General features: G+C 45.0%; 1 protein-coding gene across 2 annotated transcripts; it reads left to right on the forward strand.

The window, feature by feature from the left end:
* The first annotated feature begins 661 nt into the window (after positions 1-661).
* SPP2 (secreted phosphoprotein 2) lies at positions 662-26,854 on the forward strand. 2 transcript variants are annotated; one of them, XM_037912866.2, is made up of 7 exons: positions 662-797; positions 887-1,011; positions 3,191-3,313; positions 5,696-5,806; positions 10,278-10,332; positions 14,509-14,616; positions 26,319-26,854. In XM_037912866.2, the coding sequence occupies exons 1-6, from the start codon at positions 746-748 to the stop codon at positions 14,604-14,606; spliced, it is 564 nt and encodes a 187-aa protein (XP_037768794.1). In that variant the 5' UTR covers positions 662-745; the 3' UTR covers positions 14,607-14,616; positions 26,319-26,854. The 2 variants fall into 2 exon arrangements, with proteins under 2 accessions (XP_037768794.1, XP_043381114.1); XM_043525179.1 differs by lacking the exon at positions 14,509-14,616.

Consider the following 26,854-nt stretch of genomic DNA (forward strand, 5'->3'; position numbering starts at 1 on the left):
GAGATCTGCTTACTGCAGCATCCGAGGGTATCAGGGAGCTGGTTTGGGCCATATTTTCTTTGCTTAGCTTGGTTCTAGACTTGGTAAAAGTTAGAGCAGCATAGGGGCTTCTTTAGTCTGCACCAGCTGGCAGTGGTCCTTGGCAGGACTGTCTGCAGCTGATGATAGCCAGAGTGCAGCAGTGCCCTGGTCATGCCCCTGCCACCAGCAGCACATCCCTTACACCTGGGCCAGGTGCAGGGGTGGCTTAAGAATTGGCCAGACCAGCTTTACATTGGCAAAAAAATCCCCATGCCAGGGGAATTCTCTGCTGCCCAAATGGGACCAGAATGTGGACCCTTTGTCTCTGGAGTGGTGCAAAGGGGCTGGATTAGGTCTGATTCAGTGGCTTTAAACTGAAGAGCAAAGGCTAGAAGCAAACCGTTATAACTGGACGTGGAGCTTGTTAGGAGCTGTATTTCTGATGCTCCCTGACTTCTCTGATTTGGTCACAGACCTGTGGAGAAGTATTGCAGTATCCCTGTGATGGAGAATTCCCACAAGCAGTAGAAAGCCTAACAAATATTTGCTGTTAGATCAATCCTTTCTGTTTAAAGTGCAATGTTTGTAGCTAAGCTCTGATACAGGAAGGTCAGGCGGAGTATCAAGGTTGCATTATATAAAGGCAGAGAAATATATGCTGGAAAGCTGAAGGGAAGACTTTGCTGCTTAGAGGGGGAAAGTTAGGTTTTCCAGAAGAGAACCCATGAAGACCTTATTCATTTTTGCCCTTGTGATGAGTGTTTGGTCTTGTTCTGGTAAGTTCCTCTAAATAGGAAGAGCATCCATTCTTACTGGATGAATGACCAATGCTTGTTTTAATGGGCCTGTGATATGTTTGTGTCAGCGTTGCCAGTGTATGACTATGAACTGTCCATCACGGAAGAAGCTCTGCGTGCCTCCATTGGAAGAGTGAATTCTAGATCACAATGGCCAGCCCTGTTTGGCGTCGTCAAGAGCTACGTTAGAGGGGTGAGTGTGGAGCTAGTCAAAAAAATGTCACTGAAACATGTTTGTGGTGGGGAAAAACCAGGAAATGTAACCAATTTTCTTTTGGTTTGGAATGTGCTAATTTTCTTCCAAAAAAAAAAAAGATGATTTTTTTCTTGTCATTCAGTCAAAATTCTTGGTTTTCAAAAACTAAAATCATGTTTTCTGGAAAACCAAAATATTGTCAGTTTTCAGCTTTTCATTTGCCTTAAAAAACGTGGGTTTGGGGGGGGGTTTGAGGGACACATCAAGGAAAAACAATTTTTTCATAATCTTCCATGGAAAAATAATTGGCATTTTCAATCAGCTCTAGAAAAGTGCTTTCCATTTTTGGGTGGGTTGTAATGTGGCTCAGTTGAACATTTCTTGGCCAGTGTTTATAATATTTAGTAGATGCACTTGTCCTTATCACTTACGTTCACCATTCATGCAGTCTAAACATATTCAATCTGTATGTAGTATCATGGCAGCAATTCTACTGGTCATGTGTTGCTGGTCCTCGCTGCCTTCAGTGCCTACAGCTTCCTTAGAAAATTGCTTTAACAGTCTCAAGTTTCTTATGCTCAATTGTTATTCCACAAGGGACTTTTTGAAAAGCAAAAAACCAAATGTGACTGTCATACCTCTAGCCCCCGTGACATATGCTGTAACTACTGCATTTTGATATAAAATTAAGAGGCTTGCATTCCCAGACAAACCCAAAGCCCCACTGTTTCTAAACTTTGAACTGGAATGTACCTACTCCTGCATGATGAGTGTCCCATGATCCTGCTGGAATAAATCTAGTTTGGAAATATTGCAGGTAGCAAGGTTGGAAAATAAGGTGCTGAAAGTGAAAGGGAGATTCACTGGGTCTGAAAAGTCAATAAGAGTGAGAGGAAGAGGAGAGAAGTCCTTAATACATATAACTGCAAATGTACCTACCAGTCTTTAAAGGTTATCATGTTTCCTGCTGGATGGTACTACTCAGCACCTCTTCTGGTAATAGTATTATTGTTTGGTATTATTGAACACTTATATTGTGAGTAGTGCCTAAAGGCAACAACCAGATTTGGCCCCATGGTACTAGGCACTGTACAGACACTCTTTTTAAGGGTCTCACTTTAGAAATTGATTGTTATACAGCTTCTGTGACATTTATAAGCTAAAATAATGAGATGACAGACCTATACCCTAGCCGGGCATGAATAAACCATGGGGTGAATGGTAAGTTGCAATTGCAGGGGTAATGATTGAAAGAGAAAACCCGGGAAAGATTTCCTTTTAGCTCAATAGGGAGTTTTTTTTCTAAAGCAATCATCCTTGGGTTTTTTTGGTGTAATAGATTCCTTATAAATAAGGTAGTTAACAGTAGATACAGTAAAAGCGGCAAAGAGTCCGGTGGCACCTTATAGACTAAGAGACATATTGGAGCATAAGCTTTCGTGGATGAATACCCACTTCGTCGGATGCAGGTTAACTGTAACTGATCTCTGATTCTCTAGCCTTGACAGCTCATTGTTGGTACTGTTTACAGCACACAAGGCAGAGCTGTGATTCAACAGTAGCCTTGCTGTTGGGTTGAAAGGTGCTAATGACATGTGTGTGTGTGTGTGTGTTTGTGTGTGTGTGTGTCTCATTAGGGAGAGCATGTGAGTTAAAGCAGCAGTCTCACGTGTTAGCCCTTAGAGCTCTGAGGTTCCTTTTGGATGGCAAAGCAGCCACACAGGAGAGCTGATGTTCGGACTCTTTCAGAGCCCATATACTCCCAGAGGAAATCTGTGAGCTACAGGGGAGCACCAGGTGTAAAACCCCAGGACTGGGGCAGGAAGGGAACTGTTTAATTAAGCAATTTGCACTGGCGAGAGACCCTAGAGAGTCACTCATGGCAGGTGCTGCTTGGGGCCATCGCGCCTGAGGCTTCTGCAGGAGGAGTTGTGTGCAGCTTTTACCAACTCTCTTGAAGGAAATAAGACGTGGTGTAACTAGTTTATTTACAAAATGTCCACAAGAAAATGCCCTTACCCTGTCCCTGACATTCTGCTCCAGATGGGATACTGACTCCCAAGGCCCTGATTTCTGTCACAGTTTGGCAAAGAGGCAGTAGTACCGTGTACTGTACACAGAGAAAAGCAACTCAAGCAGCAATCACACATGCTATTGGCCCTTCCTTCTTATACAGGTTGACCTGTTGGATAACAATGACTACAGTATAATGCTGGACTTCATTGTTCGAGAAACCACCTGCACTAAAGATTCAGAGAAGGACCCGTCCTTGTGTGACTTCAGAGTGGGACACTATGTGGTAAGCGTGCTGGGTCTCCTAGCATGGAAAACACCCTCTGTGTTATTGAACATGGCCTGGGATTCTGTCAGCTTTTGTGCTGATCATTCAAGCCCTTTGCTAAGCAAATACCTGGCTTGAAGCATTAAGTAAATGACATTTGAGGACTGGCCACTATACATAAGCTGCTGTAGACTCCTCCCTGCTCAACATGCACAGGGTGGGAGAAAGAAGTGTATTCTATGCCATGTTAGAAAGGAACAGTCCAAGCCCATCTTCATTATTTTATATTGCCTCACTTAACAACACAGGTGTAGTTAAGATGTTTTTTTCACAGCAAAAAATACCCGACTGAAAAATTGCTCCTACATCTTCCTCTCCAGCATACTCATAAATTCCAAGGCCAGAAGGGACCATTGTGATCATCGAGAATGACCCCTCGTGGGTAGAACTCAGGCCAGAGAACTTCCCTGAGTTAATTTCTGTTTGAACTACAGCAGGTCTTTTAGAAAAGCAGCCAGTCTTGATTTAAAAATGACCAGTGATGGAGAACCCAGCATTACCCTTGGTAAATTGTTCCAGTGGTTAATTCTCTTCACGCTTAAGAGACACTTTTTTTTCCTTGTCTGAATTGATGTAGTTTCAACTTCCAGGCATTGGATGTTGTTGTATCTTTTGTCAGCTAGATTGAGGAGCCTTCTATTATCAAATGTCCATGCCCTGTGTAGGTACTTCAATGCTCACCAAGTCACCCTTAACCTTCTGATTGAGCTCCTTGAGTTTTCCAATCCTTTATTCACTCTGGTGGCTCTTTTCTGAACCCTCAACAATTCCAGAAGGATACTGAGAAATTAGAGACAACAGAACTGGACACAGAATTCCAGTAGCAGTCATACCAGTGCCAAATATAGAGAGACTATTAACCTCTCTACTCCTACTCGAGATTCCCCTGTTTATACATCCCAAGGATCACATCAACCCTTTCAGCCATGCTGTCACACTGGGAGCTCAAGTTCAGCTGACTATCCACCATGATGTCGAAGTCCTTTTTGCTTCCCAGGGTAGTCCCCCATGTAGCTGGTCTGCTACCAGGATGAGCATACCAGGATGAAAACCAAGCTGTTTGAGGATATTTAGGATTCATTAAAAACTAATGCTTATCTGATCGTCACTCAGCCAGCTAGCCCCAGGATGGGAGCGGAAGGAAATGTGGCTTAAAGCCACCTCTGCACACAGTCTCCCACTCCTGAGCTGTGCTATATGCTGGCCTGTTCCCTGGCATAGAGTAGAGCAGTCTGAAGGACTCCCTGAATCCTCTATCAGGCAACACTCGTTAACAGGCCAACTGAAGTCTATCACAGGGCCACACCCAAGTCCATTGGCAACTAGTCAGTGGATTTTATCATTTAGGGGAGTCCCTATCCAGTGGCTGAATTTGATGCCTGTGTGTATTGCACATATTACTATGTCTGCAATTGTGTCCTTACTCAGCTCGGTCAGGTGAAGTACAGGAAAGTTCCCCAACTGAGGGAATAGGAATTTCAAACTGTCTTCTCCGCTTTGTGTCGCTTACAGGCAATCCTAATAAACATGCAAAAGTATGAAAGTACAGTATCAAAATATCACCAGGATGGAGCTAAGGGCAACCCTGGAGTACTCCATCACCTAAAATAGCTGTTAGTTGTACTTCAGTTTGGATGAAACTGCCACTTAATCATTACCGCCTCCAGTCTGGTGATTAAAGAAGTAATTTAAAAAAATGGGGCTACTACCAGCTCAGCACTGTATGGCTCCCCGTCTGCAACCTCAGAGAGCCAAAGGGATGAAAAGGGCCTCTGAAATGGAGATGGGCATCGAGTCTGACTGCCTGTATGACAGGCCACTAAACACCTCCCAGCCCAGTAATCAGAATTAGACCAAAACACTTCAGCCTTCAGAAGACAAAACTATTGGGTGGATCAGAAGGGACCAATGTTCTCCCCACCCTGGAGGGGTTCCTTCTGTAGAGGGCTGAGGAACATTGGGGAAGCAAGGTGTGAGGTACCTCACCTTAGCACTATCCATTATGCCCCTATTTGCGGTTGGGCAGAAGGCAACAGTCTCCAGGGTGTGGAGGTGATGTATTTCAGGAGCACGAAAGCCATACAAACCCAGTTCAAAAATGGAAAGATTCCAGAGACTGGTGACTACACTGAACTGCCACAAATAAGTTTTGCTGGAAGACCAGAACCAAAGGCTAATCCATGGTTGTGAAAAGTGTGCTCTCTCAGGTCCCTGCTTTTGGTAGCTGGCTATCAAAAGGCTGATGACTTGTGATTGAAACTTGTTCTCCGGGCAGTGCCAGTAGGCTTATGCCATAGCCTCCATAGCTGAATGGGTGAACTCTATTTTGATCTGTTACAGCAAACGGCCTTCTGCAGAAGTACAGTCCGGGTCTCTGAAGAGCAGATACAGAATTTGACAGTTTACTGCAGCCAGGATGGGTCCAGCTCAGAATCCTCAAGCAGCGAGGAGGTAAGCAAGCAGAAAATTTGCTTTTGCCATGCAGCTTTGTCTTAAGGAAAATTCTGCCTCTGGTGCACATAGGCTTGGCTTCCATTAACCTGAATAGGAGTTGCACATGCATATCAGAAGACACCCTGACTTCATAGATTGTTCCACTGAAACAGTGAATGACTGAGACAAACGTGGTGATCGCTTTAGGGGGGGAAACAGCCCTTCAGCACACCGCCAACAAAGAACAAGAACTGCCTCTCCCAACAGTGTTCTGTTCCCCTCTCCTGGTCTGGAACTTGGCTATTTTGCCTCAGGCATCACCCCAGATCAGCTGGGATCTTTGATCTTCCCTGATGGATACCTTGGTAGAACTTGAGTTGCAAACTTTGACACTAATTCTACATTGTCCAGCATAGTATTTGTTTGCATGATCATAAAGATGCAGATATGCAGCTCTAATAGTCAGAAAGAAATATAATTTATTCACCTACACTTCTGTTTTGGTGATCAAGTCATCACTAGTCCAAGCACTTCATATTATAACCAAAGCACTTTCACTTTGGGAACTGTTCCACATTCTTCTTTGGTTTTGATCCGCCTCACTCGATTCCTGGATTTGAGTAAAGGTTGATCAAAATAGCTGAGCTCCACCTGGCTCTGTTTCAAAACCATGCAAATATACACACTTTGAAAGACTTTGATGCGAAACCAGGTTCACCTGGGTGCCAGTTTTCCCACTGATGGACAAACATGTTCCTGCATTTCCAGATTGTAACAAAGCACGGAAGCAGCTGAGTTCTGGATGGCCTCATAGAATCATTGAAACGTATGGGTGGAAGGGACCTTGAGAAGTCATCTAGTCCATCCCTAAAATTTTCCTAAAATCTAATCGAAATCTTCCTTGCTGCAGATTAAACTCATTATATCTTGTCCTACCTTCAGTGAAGACAGAAAGCAGTTGGTCACCATCTTCTTTATAACAGCCCTTAGCATATTTGAAGGCTATTCTCAGGTCCTCCACTCTCCACCCCCGTCTCTCTTTCCCAGTACTAAACATGACCAGTTTTTTTAACCTTTCTTCATAGGTAGACTTGGAAGGATTCGATTTTTGTTGGTAAATGTCAATTTCATTGGCTACACACAAACCAACAAAAAAATATTTCCATCAATAATAATCAAAATGTACAGATAGGCAAAGTAAGAAAAATGCTGCTTCAGAATTTCTTAGTTGTATATTTTGACATGAGATATTGGCGATTTGTGTTTAAATTATTACAAAGCTTTAACTTCTTATATCTGTCTACTGTCTTTAACCAGGTATTGTCTGATTCCCCCATAATTTCCCGGAACTGTGAAAATTTTAAAAAATAAAAATAGAAAAAATGCTTAAAAATAAACATTGAGATTATCCATAGTTTTTTTAATTTCAAACTCTGCCAAGCCTACTCATAGGCCAGGTTTTCCAAACCTCTTATCACTTTTGTTGTTTTTTGGACTCTCTCCATTTTCTCCACATCTTTTCTAAATTGTGGTGCCCAAAACTGGACACAACACTCCAGCTGAGGCCTCACCAGTGCTGAGTAGAGCAGCACCGTTACCTCCTGTGTCTTACAGCACTCCTGTTAATACACCCTAGAAAATTAGCTTTTTCTGCGACTGCATCATACTGACTCATATGCAATTTGTGACCCACTATAACCCCCAGATCATTTTCAGTAGTACAACCACCTACCCAGTCATTCCCCATTCTGTAGTTGTACATTTGATTTTTTTTCCCCCCTAAATGTAGTACTTTCCACTAGTCTTTATTGAATTTCATCCTGTTGATTTCAGATCAATTCTCCAATTTGTCTAGGTCATTTTGAATTCTAATCCTGTCCTCCAATGTGCTCACAACCCCTTACAGGTTGGTGTCCCCCACAAATTTTATAAGATACTCTCCACTCCATTATCCTAGTCTTTAATAAAAATATTGAACAGTACTAGACCTAGGATGGACCTCTGTGAGACTCCACTTGAGGCATCCTCCCAGTTTGACAGAGAACCATAGATAACTACTCTTTAAGTTCTGTTCTTCAACCAGTTGTGCCACCCACCTGGCAATAATTTCATCTAGGCCACACTATCCCTGCTTGTTTATGAGAATGTCATGTGGGACTTTGTCAAAAGCCTTATTAAAATCAAGATATATCATGTCTACTACTTCCTGGCCATCTACTAGGCCAAAGGAAATTAGGTTGGCATGATTTGTTCTTGACAAATTCATGATGGCTATTCCTTAGTACTCTATCAGCCCCTAGGTGCTCACAAATTGATTGTTAAATTAATCTTTGTTCAAGTAACCTTCCAGGTATCAAAGTCAGGCTGATTGGATCATCTTTATTCCCCCTTTTAAAGATCGGTACTATGTTTGCTCCTCTCCAGTTCTCTGGGATCTCACCCATTCTTTGTGAATTCACAAAGATAATCACTAAAGGTTCTGATTGCATTAGCTAGTTCCAGAAGTACCTTACAGTGAATTGTGTCAGGCCCTGCTGACTGGAAAACATCTAATTTACCTAAATATTCTGTAACCTGTTCTTTCCCTATTCTGGCTTGTGTTCCTTCCATCTTGTTAATATTAATTGTTAAGCATCTGGTCACAATTAATCCTTTTTAGTGAAGACTGAAGCAAAATAGGCATGTAACACCAAAGGCCTCTTGATGTCCTCTATTATTTGCTGTCCTTGCCCACTTAGTAGCAGACCTACATTCTCCTTTGTCTTTCTCTTGTTCCTGTGTATTTATAGAACCTTTTCTTAGGACTGGTCTAGACGAGGATATTAAGTTGGTATAATTACGTGGCTCAAGGATGTGAAAAATCCACACCCCGTAGTGATGCAGTTAAAACGATCTAATTCCCAGTGTAGACAGAGTTAGGTTGACAGGAGATTTCCTAGCTGTGCTGCTGCAGCACTTTAAGTGTAGACAAGCCCTTATTATCTTTTATGTCCCTTTCCGGGTATAACTCATTCTGCAACTTGCTTTTCTGGTTTTGTACCTGATTTTGTTACATTTGGTGTTTGAACATTTTGCACCACTCTGTTTCTTGTTAATTGCCATGGTGTTTAAGGTTGTGCCCAATAATTATGTTCAGAAATGAAGTTTTCATTTCAGGCAAAAGCTTATAGTGCCAGAGTATGGGGACAACTTGTGCCATTGGTTAAATGCTAGAGCTCAATGAATAACTTGTAGCAAATAAGATTCAAACTTCAGCATCTTTGATTTGTCAGAATAGCTTGTGACTTTCTTGTGTTTAGTCCCTATTCCAAACCGTTCAGAGAATACATTCTAGGAATTCATGATCTGTAGCACGGAAGCAGTGCAGTTTGAGTGTTTAAAATTCAAGCTATGTGGGTATATTTGGAGCATTGATTCTGTTTCCTGACTAACATGACTCCTACAGTGGGGTTTCAGTGGAAATACTCACTTTTTGGAGTAGAGTCATTTTGGTGAATACTCTTTAACCATCATTTAAAATTGCTGATTGCTGCCATTATTCCTGTCAGGAAACAGTTGCTATAGTATTTATGGAGCATAAAAGCCAAAGGGAAGTGATGTCAGAGAAAAAGGAAATAAGTTTCTTTCTGCAAAAGGTGCCCTGTAAATCTGCCTTTGGAGGTTATGGTTTAGATCAGGAGTTCCCAGCCCGGCATGTTGTGAATAGGTGTTGGGAGTGGGATGAGGGGGCACATCCACCCTGCCCTTCCCTGTCACAGTACAAAAGCTAGCTTAGACGAACAAGGCTGAGACAGCCTTGCCATGGATTGACTGAAGGGCCAGTCCTGGCACCAGTGAATTCAGTTAGAACCACAAAGCACTTGTCTCTGCAGCAACACGAGAGGGGAGAATTCCTGCTTGCTTGCGGGTGGGGTTGATTGGAAGTGTTGCACAGCATCAGAGAAGCTGGCTTGCTGGAACGGAGAATTTCTATGGTCATATGTTTGTTACCATAAATGGCCTGGGGACCAGTCATCTTCCAACAAAATTCCCATTGACTTCAGGGGGGCAAGATCAGGCTCGTGGCCATGTGATGCTACTGCCAGGCAGGGACAGAGTGACTTTGGTATAAACTGTAAAGGCTTCTAGAAAACCCCAAAGGCTCCAAGCCAAAGTCCCTAATCTCATTGGTTTCAGAGGCTCTAATTAATAAGGGGATACCTTTGAAAAGCTCCTCTTGATTTGGGGAGGAGGGGAGCCTCTATTTCCAGGGTCCTATTTTAAAGGTGATTTCCCTGCATGCCAGCCAGGGCTAGCAAGCCAGTTTCCTCTTGGACTGGCTGTCCCCTTTCTGGTACTTATATTTCCTTAGGCTTGTTCAGTGATGTTTTTCCCAAACAGAGTAACTTTAAACAAGATAAAATCATTGCAAATCCAAAAGGCTGCCTTTGACTGTGGCTTACTCTGACAGCTTGGTATATATGCCTTTAAAAGATTTCTTTATTTTTAGATAATGTTCATGGAAATGATGGCCCCAGATAGAAGGGGTGACAGTCGCAATGAAGGTAAGTAATCTGGGTGATTGACTCTTTGTCACTCAGAGCTTTGGTGCATATCGTTGGCAGCCTAACAGACAAGATTTTCATAGATTCATAGATATTAAGGTCAGAAGGGACCATTATGATTATTTAGTCTAACCTCCTGTACAATGCAGGCCACAGAATCTCACCCACCCTCTCCTGCAATAAACCTCTCACCTATGTCTGAGCTATTGAAGTCCCCAAATCATGGTTTCTCTTACCCTCTAAACTACCATATAGCAACCCTAATCTAAGCGTAGGTGCTTTGAATTCTCGATATACTCTTGAGGTAGTGAGGCTTGGGTGAATGCTCTGATTGGAATGGGGTAAAAAAACTCTGACTTACTGATCCAAGGTGAGGGTGAGACAGGGAAGCATAACTTGAGGGAGTGGCCAATGTGGAATGATAGCGATGCAACCAGGCGAAGGACTAGACTATCACTAGTTTTCACAGGGATGGGAGGGCATGTAATTCTGAGAGCGTGGAGAGGGGAGCTGTCAAGGTTCCTTCCCCACTCTGAACTCGAGGGTACAGATGTGGGGACCTGCATGAAAGACCCCCAAAGCTTATTCTTACCAGTTTAGGTTAAAAGCTGCCACCACCAAAGTGTTACACAAAGAACAGGGGAAGTGCCCACTTGGAAACGTCTCCCCTCCAAAATATCCCCCCAAGCACTACACCCCCTTTCCTGGCGAAGGCTTGATAAAAATCCTCACCAATTTGCATAGGTGAACACAGACCCAAACCCTTGAATCTTAAGAACAATGAAAAAGCAATCAGGTTCTTAAAAGAAGAATATTAATTAAAGAAAAAGTAAAAGAATCACCTCTGTAAAATCAGGATGGTAAATACCTTACAGGGTAATTAGATTCAAAACAGAGAATTCCTCTAGGCAAAACCTTAAGTTACAAAAAGACACAAAACCAGGAATGTACATTCCATTCAGCACAGCTTATTTTATCAGCCATTTAAACAAAACAGAATCTAATGCATATCTAACTAGATTGCTTACTAACTCTTTACAGGAGTTCTGACCTGCATTCCTGCTCTGGTCCTGGCAAAAGCAACACACAGACAGAGCCTTTGTTGCCCCCCCTCCAGCTTTGAAAGTAACTTGTCTCCTCTTTGGGACATTTTGGGTCAGGTGCCAGCAAGGTTATCTTAGCTTCTGAACCCTTTACAGGTGAAAGGACTTTGTCTCTGGCCAGGAGGGATTTTATAACACTGTATACAGAAAGGTGGTGACCCTTCCCTTTATATTTATGAGAGGAGCAGTCTGCAATCTCAAGCAGTGGTGACAATTGCATTCTTCCTGTGCCCACCAGCACAATCTTTTTCCAAGCTTCCCCTGGGCAGGTCTTCCGTTACCCTGGAATTGAGCAAGGAATGGATTTTTTTTTTTTTTGGTTCAGTGGCTGAACGGGGTGGGGCAGGAAAGCTTGCTTTCAAACTGAAGCTGAATTTTTTTCAGGGTTTTCTTGACAAAATAAAACAACTGAAAACTTCCTTCAGGTCGAATGACACAGTTTGAATGTTGATTCAGCTTGACAATTCTGGAATAGAATGTCGATTTAACCTATTCAAAATTGGTTTTGGGCTGAAACTATTTGCCCAATTTGAGCTGAATTCATGAATAGCATTTTTTGGGTGAATTTACTCTTTGCCCAAAACACTGCTAGGCCAATGTTTAATAGCATGGTGTATAGATCTCTCCATATGAGGAGAGATTAAAAAGACTGGCACCGTTCAGCTTAGAAAAGAGATGACTAAGGGGGGTTATGATAGAGGTCTATGAAGTCTTGACTGGTGTAGAGAAAGTGAAGAGAGGTGTGTTATTTACCCGGTCACATAACACAAGAACTAGGGGTCACCTAATGACATTAACAGGCAGCAGGATAAAACAAACAAAAGAAAATACTTCTTCACACAACACACAGTCAAACCTGTGAAAGCCAAAAATATAAATGGGTTCAAAATAGAATTAGATAAGTTAATGGAGGATAGGTCATCAAAGGCTATTATCCAAGCTAGTCAGGGAAGCAACCCCATGCTCTGGGTGTCCCTAAACCTCAGACTGCCAGAAGCTGGGACTGGACGACAGGGGATAGATCCAGCTGATAATTGTCCTGTTCTGTTCATTCCCTCTGAAGCACCTGGCACTGGCCACTGTCAGAGACAGGCTACTGGGCTGGAGGGACCATTGACCTGGCCCAGGATGGCCCACAGAGCTATCCTGTAGCTCTTCCTGCCAATGCTAGAGCTGGTGCAGGAGGCAATCAGCACCCCAGCTGGAGGCATGCTGCATGTGGAGGCTATGTTGAGGCAGAACCTCTAGGTGCATTGGAACAACAGCTGCACCTGGCAAGAGTGACATGTGCTCCCAGCTCTGCTGCTTGTCCACGAGCCTATGCAGAGAGGGCTGGGCCATTAGCACATCCCCGCTGCTCCATTTGAACATCTAATTAGTGCTCTGGGCATCATGGAAACTCTTCCTTTGTGCTCAGGGTTCAAGCAGGGACTCTAGCTGTTCCTTGCAAAAGTGTGTATAATGGGGGATTAGGAAAGGACTCCATACCTCCCACCCCACCCTTCATAGCCATGCAAGTTGTCATAAATATAAAGGGAAGGGTAACCACCTTTCTGTATACAGAACTATAAAATCCCTCCTGGCCAGAGGCAAAACCCTTTCACCTGTAAAGGGTTAAGAAGCTAAGATAACCTCCCTGGCACCTGACCAAAATGACCAATGAGGAGACAAGATACTTTCAAAGCTGGGGCGGGGGGGGAAGACAAAGGGTCTGTCTGTGTGTGTGATGCTTTTGCCGGGACCAGGTCGGGAATGCTCTTCAGAACTTCTGTTAAGTTAGTAAGTAATCTAGCTAGAAATGCATTAGATTTCCTTTTGTTAAATGGCTGGTAAAATAACTGTGCTGAATGGAATGGATATTTCTGTTTTTGTGTCTTTTTGTAACTTAAGGTTTTGCCTAGAGGGATTCTCTATGTTTTGAATCTGATTACCCTGTAAGGTATTTACCATCCTGATTTTACAGACGTGATCCTTTTTACTTTTTCTTTAATTAAAATTCTTCTTTTAAGAACCTGATTGCTTTTTCATTGTTCTTAAGATTCAAGGGTTTGGGTCGGTGTTCACCTATGCAAATTGGTGAGGATTTTTATCAAGCCTTCCCCAAGAAAGGGGGTGTAGGGCTTGGGGGGATATTTTTGGGGGAAGACGTCTCCAAGTGGGCTCTTTCCCTGTTCTTTAACACGCAGGTCCCCACATCTGTACCCTAGAGTTCAGAGTGGGGAAAGAACCTTGACACAAGTTCATACAGAGCAGCTGTCATTGTTGCATAAGGCTTTGGATGCAGCTGCAGAGACCTCTATTTTTAGGAAGATGGGGCTCTAGACTGCAGGAGGCAGATCAGGCTGTGGCTTACAGCAGGCTTTTGTTGCTCTTCTGTGTTCAGGGAATAGTTGTGCTGTATAAAGGGCCAGATTCCAGCTCCATGTTTAAATACGTGTGTCAGTAAAGTCAGTCCTTAGAAGAGAGAATGTTTAGTAGAGGGCTGAAATTCTTTAGTTGCACAAGATTTAATCTTGAACAGAACACAGCCCTTTGGCTCAAAGCAGCCCCATGACAAAATGGGATGCTTGTCCCAGATTTCCTTGATGGAGACCTTTTGAGATGGTAACGGTTCTTCCTCATCATCTTCAAAGTTTGGATCCCAGCTCCGCAGCTGGGAGCTGATCCTCTTTTTGGAACATCAGTGTAAAATGGAAATACAGTGATGCTCCAGCAATTCACAGCCACCATGGAGAGATTACGCATACTCATGGCTATGTTCAGAACATATACGCATACTCATGGCTATGTTCAGAACATATATACCCCAGCATAGACCGATGGCTCATGTTGGTGAACATCATGATTTTCCCATAAAGGAAATCCCGACTTCTTCTTGGCCTCATTCAGTATTTACCTCAAGTCTGTACATCATGATGTTCACCTCATCAGAAGTCAGTATATGCTTTTTCAGTATGGGGTTGGACCCTGACTGTCCTAACCCTTACTCCGATTCTTTGGGAGAATGTCCTGCTCAAACTGTTCATGAGAATGCTGAAGGGACCCACTAACATTTCATGTTCTTTTCCAAAAGCTAAACTTGCTCGTGAGGCCTTCTCTGCAGGGAGAAGACGCCAGAGCTATAAAGCTCAGCGCAAATCCAGTAACACAAACTCCTATGCATTGGAATAACCCCACTCAGGTAAATACACTTTCTTGAATGTGCCTTCTATCAAGGTATGTCCTGGGACTTCGGAATCTGATTGCTTAGAATAAATGACCTCCTGGGAATATAGGAATCCATAAACTGTGACTTGGCTACTAGTGTGCTGGAAGCCAGCCTGTCCTGGGAATTTAGGGTATGTTTACACAACAAGCAGTAGCCCACGGCAATGAGGCACAGAGCCAGGGGCTACAGACTTGAGCTCGTGCTATGGCACTGAACATAGCTGTGTAGATGATTGGGCTCAGGCTCTGAAGCCCTCTCTGGGGTCTGAGCTCCTGCCTGAGCTTGAACATCTGCAGCTGTTTTTAGCACTATAGTGTGAGCCCCAGTCTGTGGACCCAGGCTCCGAGACTTGCTGTTGCTTGTCGTACAGACTTTACTGGTGGCAATGCCAATGAGACAAGCAAGAATGGAAAGAGCAGTAGCACTGTGTTACTCAGGTAAAAGGAAATGCTTGCAGTTCTACAATGCAATGGCCAAATTAAGGGAACACTTTTGTATGATGTGCTGTGTAGTCAGCGTGGAAATGAACTAATAACTAATGAACACTAAACTGACGTGTCACAGCAAGCACAGAAACTATATGAAAAGATGGAGTTTGTAGCCCATCCAATCTGCTCTCTCATCCAAATGTAATAATTTGGCAGTCTCTTTAACCGCCCCGCTCTCTCGTCCCCCCTCATATTCTGTGAGCCTGGCAGGCATTCAGGACTGGATAGCTCCATGGACAGGTAGTGACTGGAGGTTACTGCCATCAGATAGCTTTTGGGGAGACTGTGATATATTTATGGGTTTAATCCCATTCCACATCCCAAAAACCATCCCCACAAATAAATCCTTGATTCAGTAGCCTAGAATGAACTCTGGTGTTCACAGGCCTACACTCTTTCATCTCTACCACTTTTCTCGACCTGTCCTGGTTGATACAGAGGAAATTTCTGTCAGCAATAAAGCACATCATGTGTAGTTAGGGCCTTTCCATTTGACTTTGGCTCTGGATCATGCCCTTGTTGAGGTGTCTGATGTGAGGGCACATCTTGAAATGTTATAAATCTCTTGGTGAGTCCTGACAGTGTTCCTGCTGTGTAGCCATATTTGATTCAAATACATACACAGGTACAACTTGGCAGCCATTCAGACTGTTGTAGGAATAATGACTAATGTAAAGCTTAATCTAGAGCTGCAGGGTGGTGGGGGAAAAGAGTGGTCTAGTGGCTGGAGCACTGGAATGGGAACCATAGAATCATAGAAGATTAGGGTTGGAAGGGACCTCAGGAGGTCATCTAGTCCAATCCCCTGTTCAAAGCAGGACCAAACCCAATGAAGTCATCCCAGCCAGAGCTTTGTCAAGCCGGGCCTTAAAAACCTCTACAGATGGAGATTCCACCACCTCCCTAGGGAACCCCTTCCAGTGCTTCACCACCCTCCTACTGAAATAGTGTTTCCTAATATCCAACCTAGACCTCCCTCACTGCAACGTGAGACCATTGCTCCTTGTTCTGTCATCTGCCACCACTGAGAACAGCCTTGCTCCCTCCTCTTTGGAACCCCCCTTCAGGTAGTTGAAGGCTGCTATCAAATCCTCCCTCACTCTTCTCTTCTGCAGACTAAATAAGCCCAGTTCCCTCAGCCTCTCCTAATAAGTCATGTGCCCCAGCTCCCTAATCATTTTTGTTGCCCTCTGCTGCACTCTCTCCAATTTGTCCATATCCCTTCTGTAGTGGGGGGACTAAAACTGGATGCAGTACTTCAGATATGGCGTCACCAGTGCCGAATAGAGGAGAATAATAACTTTGCTCGATCTGCTGCCAGAGCTTCTCCTAATGCAGTGCATTATGCCGTTAGCCTTCTTGGCAACAGGGGCACACTGTTGACTCATATCCAGCTTCTCATCCACCGTAATCCCCAGGTTCTTTTCTGCAGAACTGTCGCTTAGCCCGTTGATCCCCAGCCTGTAGCTGTGCATGGGATTCTTCTGTCCTAAGTGCAGGTCTCTGCACTTGTCCTTGTTGAACCTCATCAGATTTCTTTTGGCCCAACCCTCCAATGTGTCTAGGTCACTCTGGACCCTATCCCTACCCTCCAGCATATCCACCTCTCCCCACAGCTTAGTGTCATCCGCAAACTTGCTGAAGATGCAATCCATCCCATCATCCAGATCATTAATGAAGATGTTGAACAAAACTGGGCCCAGGACTGTCCCCTGGGGAACTCCACTTGATATCGGCTGCCAACAAGACATTGAGCCGTTGATCACTACCCATTGAGCCCGACGATCTAGCCAGCTTTCTATCCACCTCATAGTCCATTCATCCAATCCATACTTCTTTAACTTGCTGGCAAGAATACTGTGGGAGACTGTATCACAAGCTTTGCTAAAGTTTAGGTATACCATGTCCACCCTTTCCCCATATCCATAGAGCCAGTTATCTCATCATAGAAGGCAATCAGGTTGGTCAGGCATGACTTGCCCATGGTGAATCCATGTTGACTGTTCCTGATCCCCTTCCTCTCCTCCAAGTGCTTCCAAATGGATTCCTTGAGGACCTGCTCCGTGATTTCTCCAGGGACTGAGGTGAGTTTGACCAGTCTGTAGTTCCCTGGGTTCTCCTTCCATTTTTTAAAGATTCACACTATATTTGCCCTTTTCCAATCTGGGACCTCCCCCAATCGCCACAAGTTTTCAAAGATAATGGCCAATGGGCTCTGCAAACACATCAGCCAAATCCCTTAGCATCCTTGGATGCATTGCATTCGGCCCCATGGACTTGTATATGTCCAGCTTTTCTAAATAGTCCTTAATCTGTTCTTTCACCACTGAGGGCTGCTCACCTCCTTCCCATACTGTGCTGCCCAGTGCAGCAGTCTGGGAGCTGACCTTCTCTGTGAAGACCGAGGCAAAAGAAGCATTGAGTACTTCAGCTTTCATCTGTCACTAGGTTGCCTTCCTCATTCTGTAAGGGTCCCACACTTTCCCTGACCACTTTCTTGTTGCTAACATACCCGTAGAAACCCTTCTTGTTACCCTTCACATCCCTTGCTAGCTGCAACTCCAATTGTGCTTTGGCCTTCCTGATTACACCTGTGCATGTCCAAGCAATATTTTTATACTCTTCCTTAGTCATCTGTCCAAGTTTCCACTTCTTGTAAGCTTCCTTTTTGTGTTTAAGCTCCCCAAAGATTTCTCTGTTAAGCCTAGCTGGTCGCCTGCCATATTTGCTATTCTTTCTGCACATTGGGATGGTTTGTTCCTGCATCCTCAATAAGGTTTCTTTAAAATACAGCCAGCTCTCCTGGACTCCTTTCCCCCTCATATTAGCCTCTCAGGGGATCCTGCCCATCAGTTCATGAAGGAAGTCAAAGTCTGCTTTTTCAGATGTCCAGGGTCCATATTCTGCTGCTCTCCTTTCTTCCTTTTGTCAGGATCCTGAACTCGACCATCTCATGGTCACTGCTGCCCAGGACCCTGCCCACCCACTTCTACTTTCCCTACCAATTCTTCCCTGTTTGTGACCAGCAGGTTAAGAGGAGCATGGCCCCTAGTTCTTCCTCCAGCACTTGGACCAGGAAGTTGTCCCCAACACTCTCCAAAAACTTCCTGGATTGTCTGTACACTGCTGTATTGCTCTTCCAGCAGATGTCAGGGTGATTTGAAGTTCCCCATGAGAACAAGGGCCTCTGATCTGGAAACTTCTGTTAGTTGTCCAAAGAACGCCTCATCTACCTCATCCTCCTGGTCTGGTGGTCTATAGCAGACGCCCACCATGACATCACCCTTCTTGCTCCCGCCTCTAAACTTAACGCAAAGATTCTCAACAGGCTTTTCTCCAGTTTCATACTGGTGCTCTGAGCAATCATACCGCTCTCTTACATACAGTGCAACTCCTCCACCTTTTCTCCCCCACCTGTCCTTCCTGAACAGTTTATACCCATCCATGACAGTGCTTCAGTCATATGAGATACCCCACCAAATCTCTGTTATTCCAGTCACATCATAGTTCCTTGACTGTGCCAGGACTTCCAGTTCTTCCTGGTTGTTTCCCAGGCTTCTTGCATTCATGTACAGGTACCTAAGATAACTAGCCGATTGCCCTACTTTCTCAGTATGTATCAGGAGGCCTTCCCTGTTGCACCCTCCTCCTTGTGTTTCCTCCCAGTGTCCCACTTCCCCACTTACCTCAGGGCTTAGGCCTCCATCTCCCGGTGAACCTAGTTTAAAGCCCTCCTCGCTAGGTTAGCAAGCCTGCCTGCGAAAATGCTCTTCCCTCTCTTCATTAAGTGGATCCCATCTCTTCCTAGTAGTCCTTCTTCCTGGAACAACATCCCATGGCCCAAGAAACCAAAGCCCCCTCTCCGACACCATCTGCGTAACCACACATTTACCTACACAATTCAATGGTCCTACCTGGCCTTTTCCTTCAACAGGGAGGACGGATGAGAACATGACATGCACCTCAAACTTCTTTATCCTTCTTCCCAGAGCCATGTAGTCTGCAGTGACCTGCTCAAGGTCATTCTTGGCAGTATCATTGGTGCCCACGTGGAGAAGTAGGAAGGGGAGTGGTCTGAGGGCTTGATCAGTCTCGGCAGACACTCCGTCACATCCTGAATTCTAGCTCCAGGCAAGCAGCACACTTCTCGAGTTTCCTGGTCTGGACAGCAGATGGATGACTCCATCCCCCTTAGGAGGGAGTTCCTGACCACCACCACCCATCTCCTCTTCTTGAGAGTAGTGGTCGTGGAACCCCCATCCCTAGAACAATGCATCCCATGCCTTCCGATCAATGGGGTCTCCTTCTGATCCCGTCCCTCAGATGACTCTTCCAAATCATTCTCTGCCATAGTACCTGTGCAGAGAGCCTGAAAATGTTTTCTTACCTCTATCTGCATTGGAGGTACATGGGTTATCCTCTTTCTTCTTCTGGAGGTCACATGCTGTCAGTTTTCTTCCCATTCTGCACTGCCCACTCAGATTCTTCAGCATGCTGTGCTGCAGTACCAAACACTGATTTCTATCCAGAAAATCTTCATTTTCTCTGATGCAACGCAGGGTTGAAACTTGGGTCTCTAGTCCTTTAACCTTCTCTTCTGATATGGAGACCAACTTGCACTTTGTACAGATGAAGTCGCTTCTATCCTCTGGGAGAAAGACAAACATGGCACATCCTGTGCAGGTCACAACAGCTGATCACTCACTATCCATATTGTCTTCCTTCTAAGAGCCTCTTCAGATGTTGTATTTACTGCTAATAGAAGCCTGAAAGGCTAAAACTCTATGGGAACTCCCACAACCCCAGGCAAACTCCCTCTGTTGGCTTCTCCTCTGTTCACAGCTCCACCACAGACGTGCTCTGTGACCTTGGGCACATCCACTTCCCCTGTGTCTGTCATGTCTATTTAGAGTCTAAGGTCTCTGGAGCAGTCTCTTTGACTATCACAATGGAGCCTCAGGGCCCTACTGTCATACAAACCATTACCTCTGTATTACAGTATCTAAGAGAACAAAGAAGCAATGTAACTGCAGCAGCTGTTCATTACACCTCCACCTGCAGTCTGGCTGCAAGGGTAACCTATTTAGAGTCTAATTAATGCAAATAATAGTGAGTGCACAAGCAATTCATTGGCTTCAGTAAGTCTTGCATTGCACAAACTGTCTTTGCTAACCTACTTCTGAGAGGCTGCGTGGGAGTCGTTCTAATTGCTGCTGCTATGTCACCCACCATATCATGCGACAGAGAAGTTAATCTAAAGGAAAGTGACTTTAAATGAGATTAATGTGCACACCATGGAGACAGCTGGTTAGCATTTTAAACACTCTCAAAGTCTGCTGAGGAAAAGGAAAGCAGTTCTTTAAGCAGAAGAATCTTTCTACAGGATAAGAGATGGCCTGTGTGCAGTTCCTATTCACCATGTAACCACAGCACGATTGGCACCGTTGCTGACAGCCCGGGCAGAAAGAGCTAGGATACCATACCATATGTGAGGAGACTGAACTAACTTCTCTGGTTTGGAAAAATGATAGTTTTAGACCAAGTTTAATGTCAGTGAGTCACTGACAAACCCCAAGCAGCTGTTCGATCCTGAGCCAGATTCTTGTTTAAAATTACATGATAGGGGAGAGGTTCTTTTTCTTTCAAACGAGAGGTCAAAATTAAAAAGAGAAAACCCAGTACTCTGCTAGATCAGGGCTTGTTTTATTTCATCATGCTATTTAAAAAATAATGCTTTCCCTAAGTCTGTCCTCTTTTATGCTAGTCACAAGTCATGGCAAGCTGACACACCATTTTAATTAGTGCTTTTCCTTTTTATGTAATCTTTGACCTTTCTAATTTCTTCCGACTTCCATGGTCAGGCTGCAGTGTTGTTCCAGCATGCAAGTTATTTTCTTCTAGCTGGCTTTTTTCCCATTAGGAGGCTCAAGATGACAAAACTAAAGCTAAATCAAGAGTAAATAAAAGGTTTGATTTCCCTCAATGTTCTAAAACAAAGATTAAAATAAATCCAACTGGCTGTGGTTAGATTGTGAATTCATTCCAATGAGCTCAGTAGAGTGGCACCAAGGATGACTGTAACTCTTTCATCTATAGACCTATGGCGGGGGTGTGTGTGTGTTAATTTTATGTATAATATTTATTTAAAAACTTCTTTTGCTCAGATCTTGCATCAGAAATACTGGGTTTTCTTTGGTTTTGCTGGCAAACTAGTGAAATGACCTCAGAAGGGTCAAGAGACTGTAAGAAGCGATACTGAGAGGGGGATGGAGTCTGTCAGACTGCCTAAAAATCTGTGTGCATTTTTAATATCTCTCTAAACCAACTTCTAATAAAACTTGGGAGGGAGGTGAGGGATTCTCTTTGAATAAATTCACATCCCTTCTCCTTTTAATCTAAAGAGTGCAAGGTCTCCCAAACCAGTTCTTTAGTCCCCCAAGAAGTCATCCAGGTAAAACAGTAATATCACCAATATTTTGTGTTCCCTAAGGTATAAAGTGTACATGCCCCCCCCCCAATAAAACCAACCACACCTAAAAACAAATAAGCAGGAAAACATCCTTTTAAAGGAAAATAAAGCAAATGGAGAGGAACATATGACTCTTAAAATCTTACCTGCTTTCTTTCTTAGGATGAACTGAAAACGTTAAGCTGCCAATGGTAAATATAGGCCAGAGACCCCCCAGCTGATGGCTAGGCTTTGGATGTTCCAAAGTTCAGGTGTGTGGATCGGAAGTTCTAGGAGGAGATTGTCAAAACCACAAAGGGCTGTGGAGCACCTGCTTCCCCTTTGTGCCTCTGGAAATCTCTCTTTGCTGAAGTCAGCTATGAAATCTGCAGCTAGGTTTATTTTCTGAATCCCTCTCATGTCCAGGGTTGGGTGTATTTCCCTGAAGTTTGAGGTCAAACAAACAAAGCAACAAGCCCCTGATTCTACTTCAAGTAACCTGTGGGTCATCACTGTTACTAATGTGTTTTATCTGTCTTAATCACACCAGGTCAGTGTCTCCTCAAAGCAGATCCGGTCCAATGCAAAGTAATGGGGGTTTTGAAATATAGTCTTAGATGAGGCTAGATCTTCAGCTGGGATAAATTGCGATTGACTGCAATGGAGCTGGGCATCTGACTCACATTATAGTAGACTCTGAATACAAAAGGCAATTGAGAAGTTGAGGAGGGATCGAACAGAATGGATAAGAGTGTGACAGCATAGAATAGTGGGATTTTCCAGCAATGAAAGCCTAGCTAACCTTGGACTTAGTCATATGTATGTACCTAATAGGAATCCTGGGTGAAAAATACAGGGAGGATCTGAGAGCTGCCCTGGTCCTTCTAGGCAAAGGATAGTCCCAATGTAGGATGCATCATGTTTCCAGGGTGTGGGAGGAAAAGACATCATCCCTGGTGTACTCATTAGGAGACCACCTCTTTAGGCACAGCATTGCATTCTCCAGAACTTAGTGCCCAGCCCTGGGTTGTCACTCACTTCCCCCCACCTCCCCTCATCCTCTGCAGGAGGTTTATCTCTGTTCGGTGGAAAGAAAAAATCCCTGAAAGCTGGGAGCTGCTGCATAATTGATGAGCTCAGAGTGAGTGTTCATCCTGGCACAGAGCCAGAGCAAGAGCCCTTGATTTCACCATTATGCAACTTGGGTAAGGTGGCAGGCAGCGGCAAAGATCCTAGTTCCCTGCAGCTGTTGCCCCTTCCCCTGCAGAATCTGCTCTTGCTATCTCTGCACTCTGTATCTGATACCCCCGCCCTGCTTATAAACCAGAATGCCACAGGCTGCTTTCTGCAGGAGAACAAATCCAGGTGTCCTGACAAATAGGAGAGTGGCTACAATAGTCCACTCCAGCTGTTCTGAAGACTTGTCACTTTCTCTGCCATTCAGCAGTCAAGGAAACTGTCTACTATGATTTTCCAGAGTGTGCCTTTCCCTCTTGGACCCGGTGTCTATAGGTATTTGCTCTTGGTGATGTCTAGGAATTGCTGCTGCTCCCAGGAGACTCCAAACTTGGTTCAAAGCCTATTGAAGCCAATGGCAAGACTCCTTTTGACTCTGCAGTTAGGGGGGCCTGATCCAAAGTTGTTGATTTATTCCCAGGCAAAGGCAGACTGATGGAGGCCCTATAGCTTTCTCCTGCAGCGTCAAGATGGCCTCTTTCATAAGCACCAAAGGTTAAGTCTGCGTTTACCCCCACAACTGATACATAGCCCAGGGAGTGGTGATGTCCACTTCCTCACATAGGTGGGGATTTACACACCGGGTTCCATGCCTAGCCCAGAGAATAGCTCTTTGTCCATGATCCTGCCATCCCTCTGAGACTGAGTGCTGCTTACAGTGCTAGTTCTCTGACCTGGACACCTGTTAGTGAGGAACTGAGCTGAGGCCACAAACTTGTTCACACAAGCCAGCGAGTGGCTGTTAGCGGGTAGCTTACTGCAGCTATCTAGGCTTTTCTTCCTGGGAGAAGTCTGTGCCTCAGCTGTTTTCATTAATTTATAGAATGTTAGTGTGCAGGGAAATGCTTAGAAATGAGATTTCTGGTTACGATTACCCCATAAAAATCTGGCGGAGCATGCTGGAGACATGCTCATGTGTTCTTCCAGAAACACATGTAACCCAAGAGTACAGTGCTCATGGGAACCTTTGATTTAACTGCATTTCCCATAAAACCTGGCACTATGTCATGACGAGCAATGGCTCCTCCTTTTAGACCGGGGGTGGGCAAACTTTTTGGCCCGAGGGCCACATCAAGGTTATGAAACTCTATGGAGGGCTGGGTAGGGAAGGCTGTGCCTCCCCAAACAGCCTGGCCCCCACCCCCTATCGGCCCCCTCCCACTTCCTGCCCCCTGACTGCCCCCCTCAGAACTCCCAACCCCCCCGACCACCCTCTTCCGGGACCCCCCACCCCTAACTGCCCTCCCCCGGGACCCCACCCCATATCCAACCGCCCCTGCTTCCTGTCTCCTGACTGCTCCAACCCCTATCCAAACCCCAGCCCCTGACAGGCCCCCCGGGACTCCCACGCCTACCCAACCCCCCCTCTTCCCCATCCCCTGATTGCCCCCCCCCCCGAACCGAAAAACCCATCCAACCACCCTGCTCCCTGTCCCCTGACTGCCCCAACTCCTATCCACACCCCTGCCCCCTGACAGGCCCCCTGGGACTCCCACGCCTATCCAACCTGCCCCCCTCCATTCCCCGTCCCCTGACCACACCCCCCAGAACCTTTGCCCCATCCAACCTGCTCCTGCTCCCTGTCCCCTCACTGCCCCCCAGAACCCCACTTCCCCTTATCCAACCCCCCCCAGCCGCCTTACCATGCAGCTCAGAGCAGCAGGACTAGCAGCCCCACTGCCCGGCCACAGCCAGCTGCGCTGCCCACAAAGCAGCATGACTGCGGGGTAGCGGTGACAGCAGAGGAGGGGCCGGGAGCTAGCCTCCCCGGCCAGGAGCTCAAGGGCTGGGCAGAATGGTCCCACGGGCCGGTTGTGGCCTGCGGACTGTAGTTTGCCCACTTCTGTTTTAGACTGTCCATTGTACTGCTAATTTTAGTTCTCTAAAGCTGTTTTAGGTCACTTTGTACATTTTGTACTGTGATCTCTTCAGTTTTGTCTGGGTTAGCCAAACATAGAATCATAGAATATCAGGGTTGGAAGGGACCTCAGGAGGTCATCTAGTCCAACCCCTGCTCAAAGCAGGACCAATCCCCAACTAAATCATCCCAGCCAGGGCTTTGTCAAGCCTGACCTTAAAAACTTCTAAGGAAGGAGATTCCACCACCTCCCTAGGTAACACATTCCAGTGTTTCACCACCCTCCTAGTGAAAAAGTTTTTCCTAATATCCAACCTAAACCTCCCCCACTGCAACTTGAGACCATTACTCCTTGTTCTGTCATCAGCTACCACTGAGAACAGTCTAGATCCATCCTCTTTGGAACCCCCTTTCAGGTAGTTGAAAGCAGCTATCAAATCCCCCCTCATTCTTCTCTTCCGCAGACTAAACAATCCCAGTTCCCTCAGCCTCTCCTCATAAGTCATGTGTTCCAGTCCCCTAATCTTTTTTGTTGCCCTCCGCTGGACTCTCTCCAATTTTTCCACATCCTTCTTGTAGTGTGGGGCCCAAAACTGGATACTGTACTCCAGATGAGGCCTCACCAATGTCGAATAGAGGGGAACGATCACGTCCCTCGATCTGCTGGCAATGCCCCTACATATACATCCCAAAATGCCATTGGCCTTCTTGGCAACAAGGGCACACTGTTGACTCATATCCAGCTTCTCGTCCATTGTAACCCCTAGGTCCTTTTCTGCAGAACTGCTGCCTACTCTGTAGCGGTGCATGGGATTCTTCCGTCCTAAGTGCAGGACTCTGCATTTGTCCTTGTTGAACCTCATCCGATTTCTTTGGGCCCAATCCTCTAATTTGTCTAGGTCCCTCTGTATCCTATCCCTACCCTCCAGCGTATCTACCTCTCCTCCCAGTTTAGTGTCATCTGCAAACTTGCTGAGGATGCAATCCACACCATCCTCCAGATCATTTATGAAGATATTGAACAAAACTGGCCCGAAGACCGACCCTTGGGGTACTCCACTTGACACCGGCTGCCAACTAGACATCGAGCCATTGATCACTACCTGTTGAGCCCGACAATCTAGCCAACTTTCTATCCACCTTATAGTGCATTCATCCAGCCCATACTTCTTTAACTTGCTGGCAAGAATACTGTGGGAGACCATATCAAAAGCTTTGCTAAAGTCAAGGAACAACACGTCCACCGCTTTCCCCTCATCCACAGAGCCAGTTATATGGTCTTACTATTTGCAAAAGTCTGAGGGACTACTTTGTAGGCATATGAGAGAGACAAGGTGAGTGAGGTGGTATCTTTTATTGGACCAACTTCTGTTGGGGAGAGTGACCTTGTAGGAATGACATTTCAACATACCTTTGTGAGCAATTGCCATGGAATATTATGGACCCTCTTTACTGAACACCAGAAATATGAGATGGCAATGCAGGGTGTGAACTGATATTGGTGCTAAAGAAAATAATTAGTAGCTGGTATGAATACAGGTTTATACACGGTTTCCTTCCTTAAGCTGTGTCTGATTAGGTTTTGTTAAGGATGAGACACTGAATGCTTTAACTATGATTTGTTTTCTTTTCTTTTTTTTTAAAGTAAATTGAAGGTCCAACAGGACCAGAAGCCAAAGAACCAGCACATGAAGGAGGAACTTGACAGCAATTAACTTTATTTCATCAGCAAAAGCCATTATGTAACATATTGACTCCCAACACCCCCTCCCCCGACCACTTTCCATTTAATGGCAAATGTCCATTGAAGTATGCACACAAATGTGTGGAAATGGGCATTCTATTGCATTGCTGTATATTGAGGGTCATTTGGAGAGCTGTCTCATGCACCTAGCATAACTGTCTCCAATGTGCGGTGTATCATCTCATAATGGTGCTATTAAAGGATCATTATATCGTCTCCATGTGTTGGGTGGCTCACTCGCCGGCGACACTCATCACTTTCTGTTGTGCTCGTTCCTAATTCTTGTTCAATTTAAAACACAATAAAAAACAATTTCTGCCCTCTAGGCTATTCTTTCCACACACAAAATAAGGAAGGGGGTCTAGTGTCCCAGAATATTCCACAGAGCAGCAGTGACACTGTCTGCTACTATCTCCTAAGAGGTGGAGTAAACATTA

This window comes from Chelonia mydas, chromosome 11 (genome assembly GCF_015237465.2).
Source record: "Chelonia mydas isolate rCheMyd1 chromosome 11, rCheMyd1.pri.v2, whole genome shotgun sequence".
Classification (NCBI taxonomy): domain Eukaryota; kingdom Metazoa; phylum Chordata; order Testudines; family Cheloniidae; genus Chelonia; species Chelonia mydas.

Bases quoted from the DNA above. Each gene is read 5' to 3' on its own strand.
- SPP2 (XM_037912866.2), top strand. From the start codon at position 746: ATGAAGACCTTATTCATTTTTGCCCTTGTGATGAGTGTTTGGTCTTGT. The intron at 798-886 runs GTAAGTTCCTCT...TGTTTGTGTCAG, and splicing joins GAGTGTTTGGTCTTGTTCTG to CGTTGCCAGTGTATGACTAT. The intron at 3,314-5,695 runs GTAAGCGTGCTG...GATCTGTTACAG, and splicing joins TCAGAGTGGGACACTATGTG to CAAACGGCCTTCTGCAGAAG.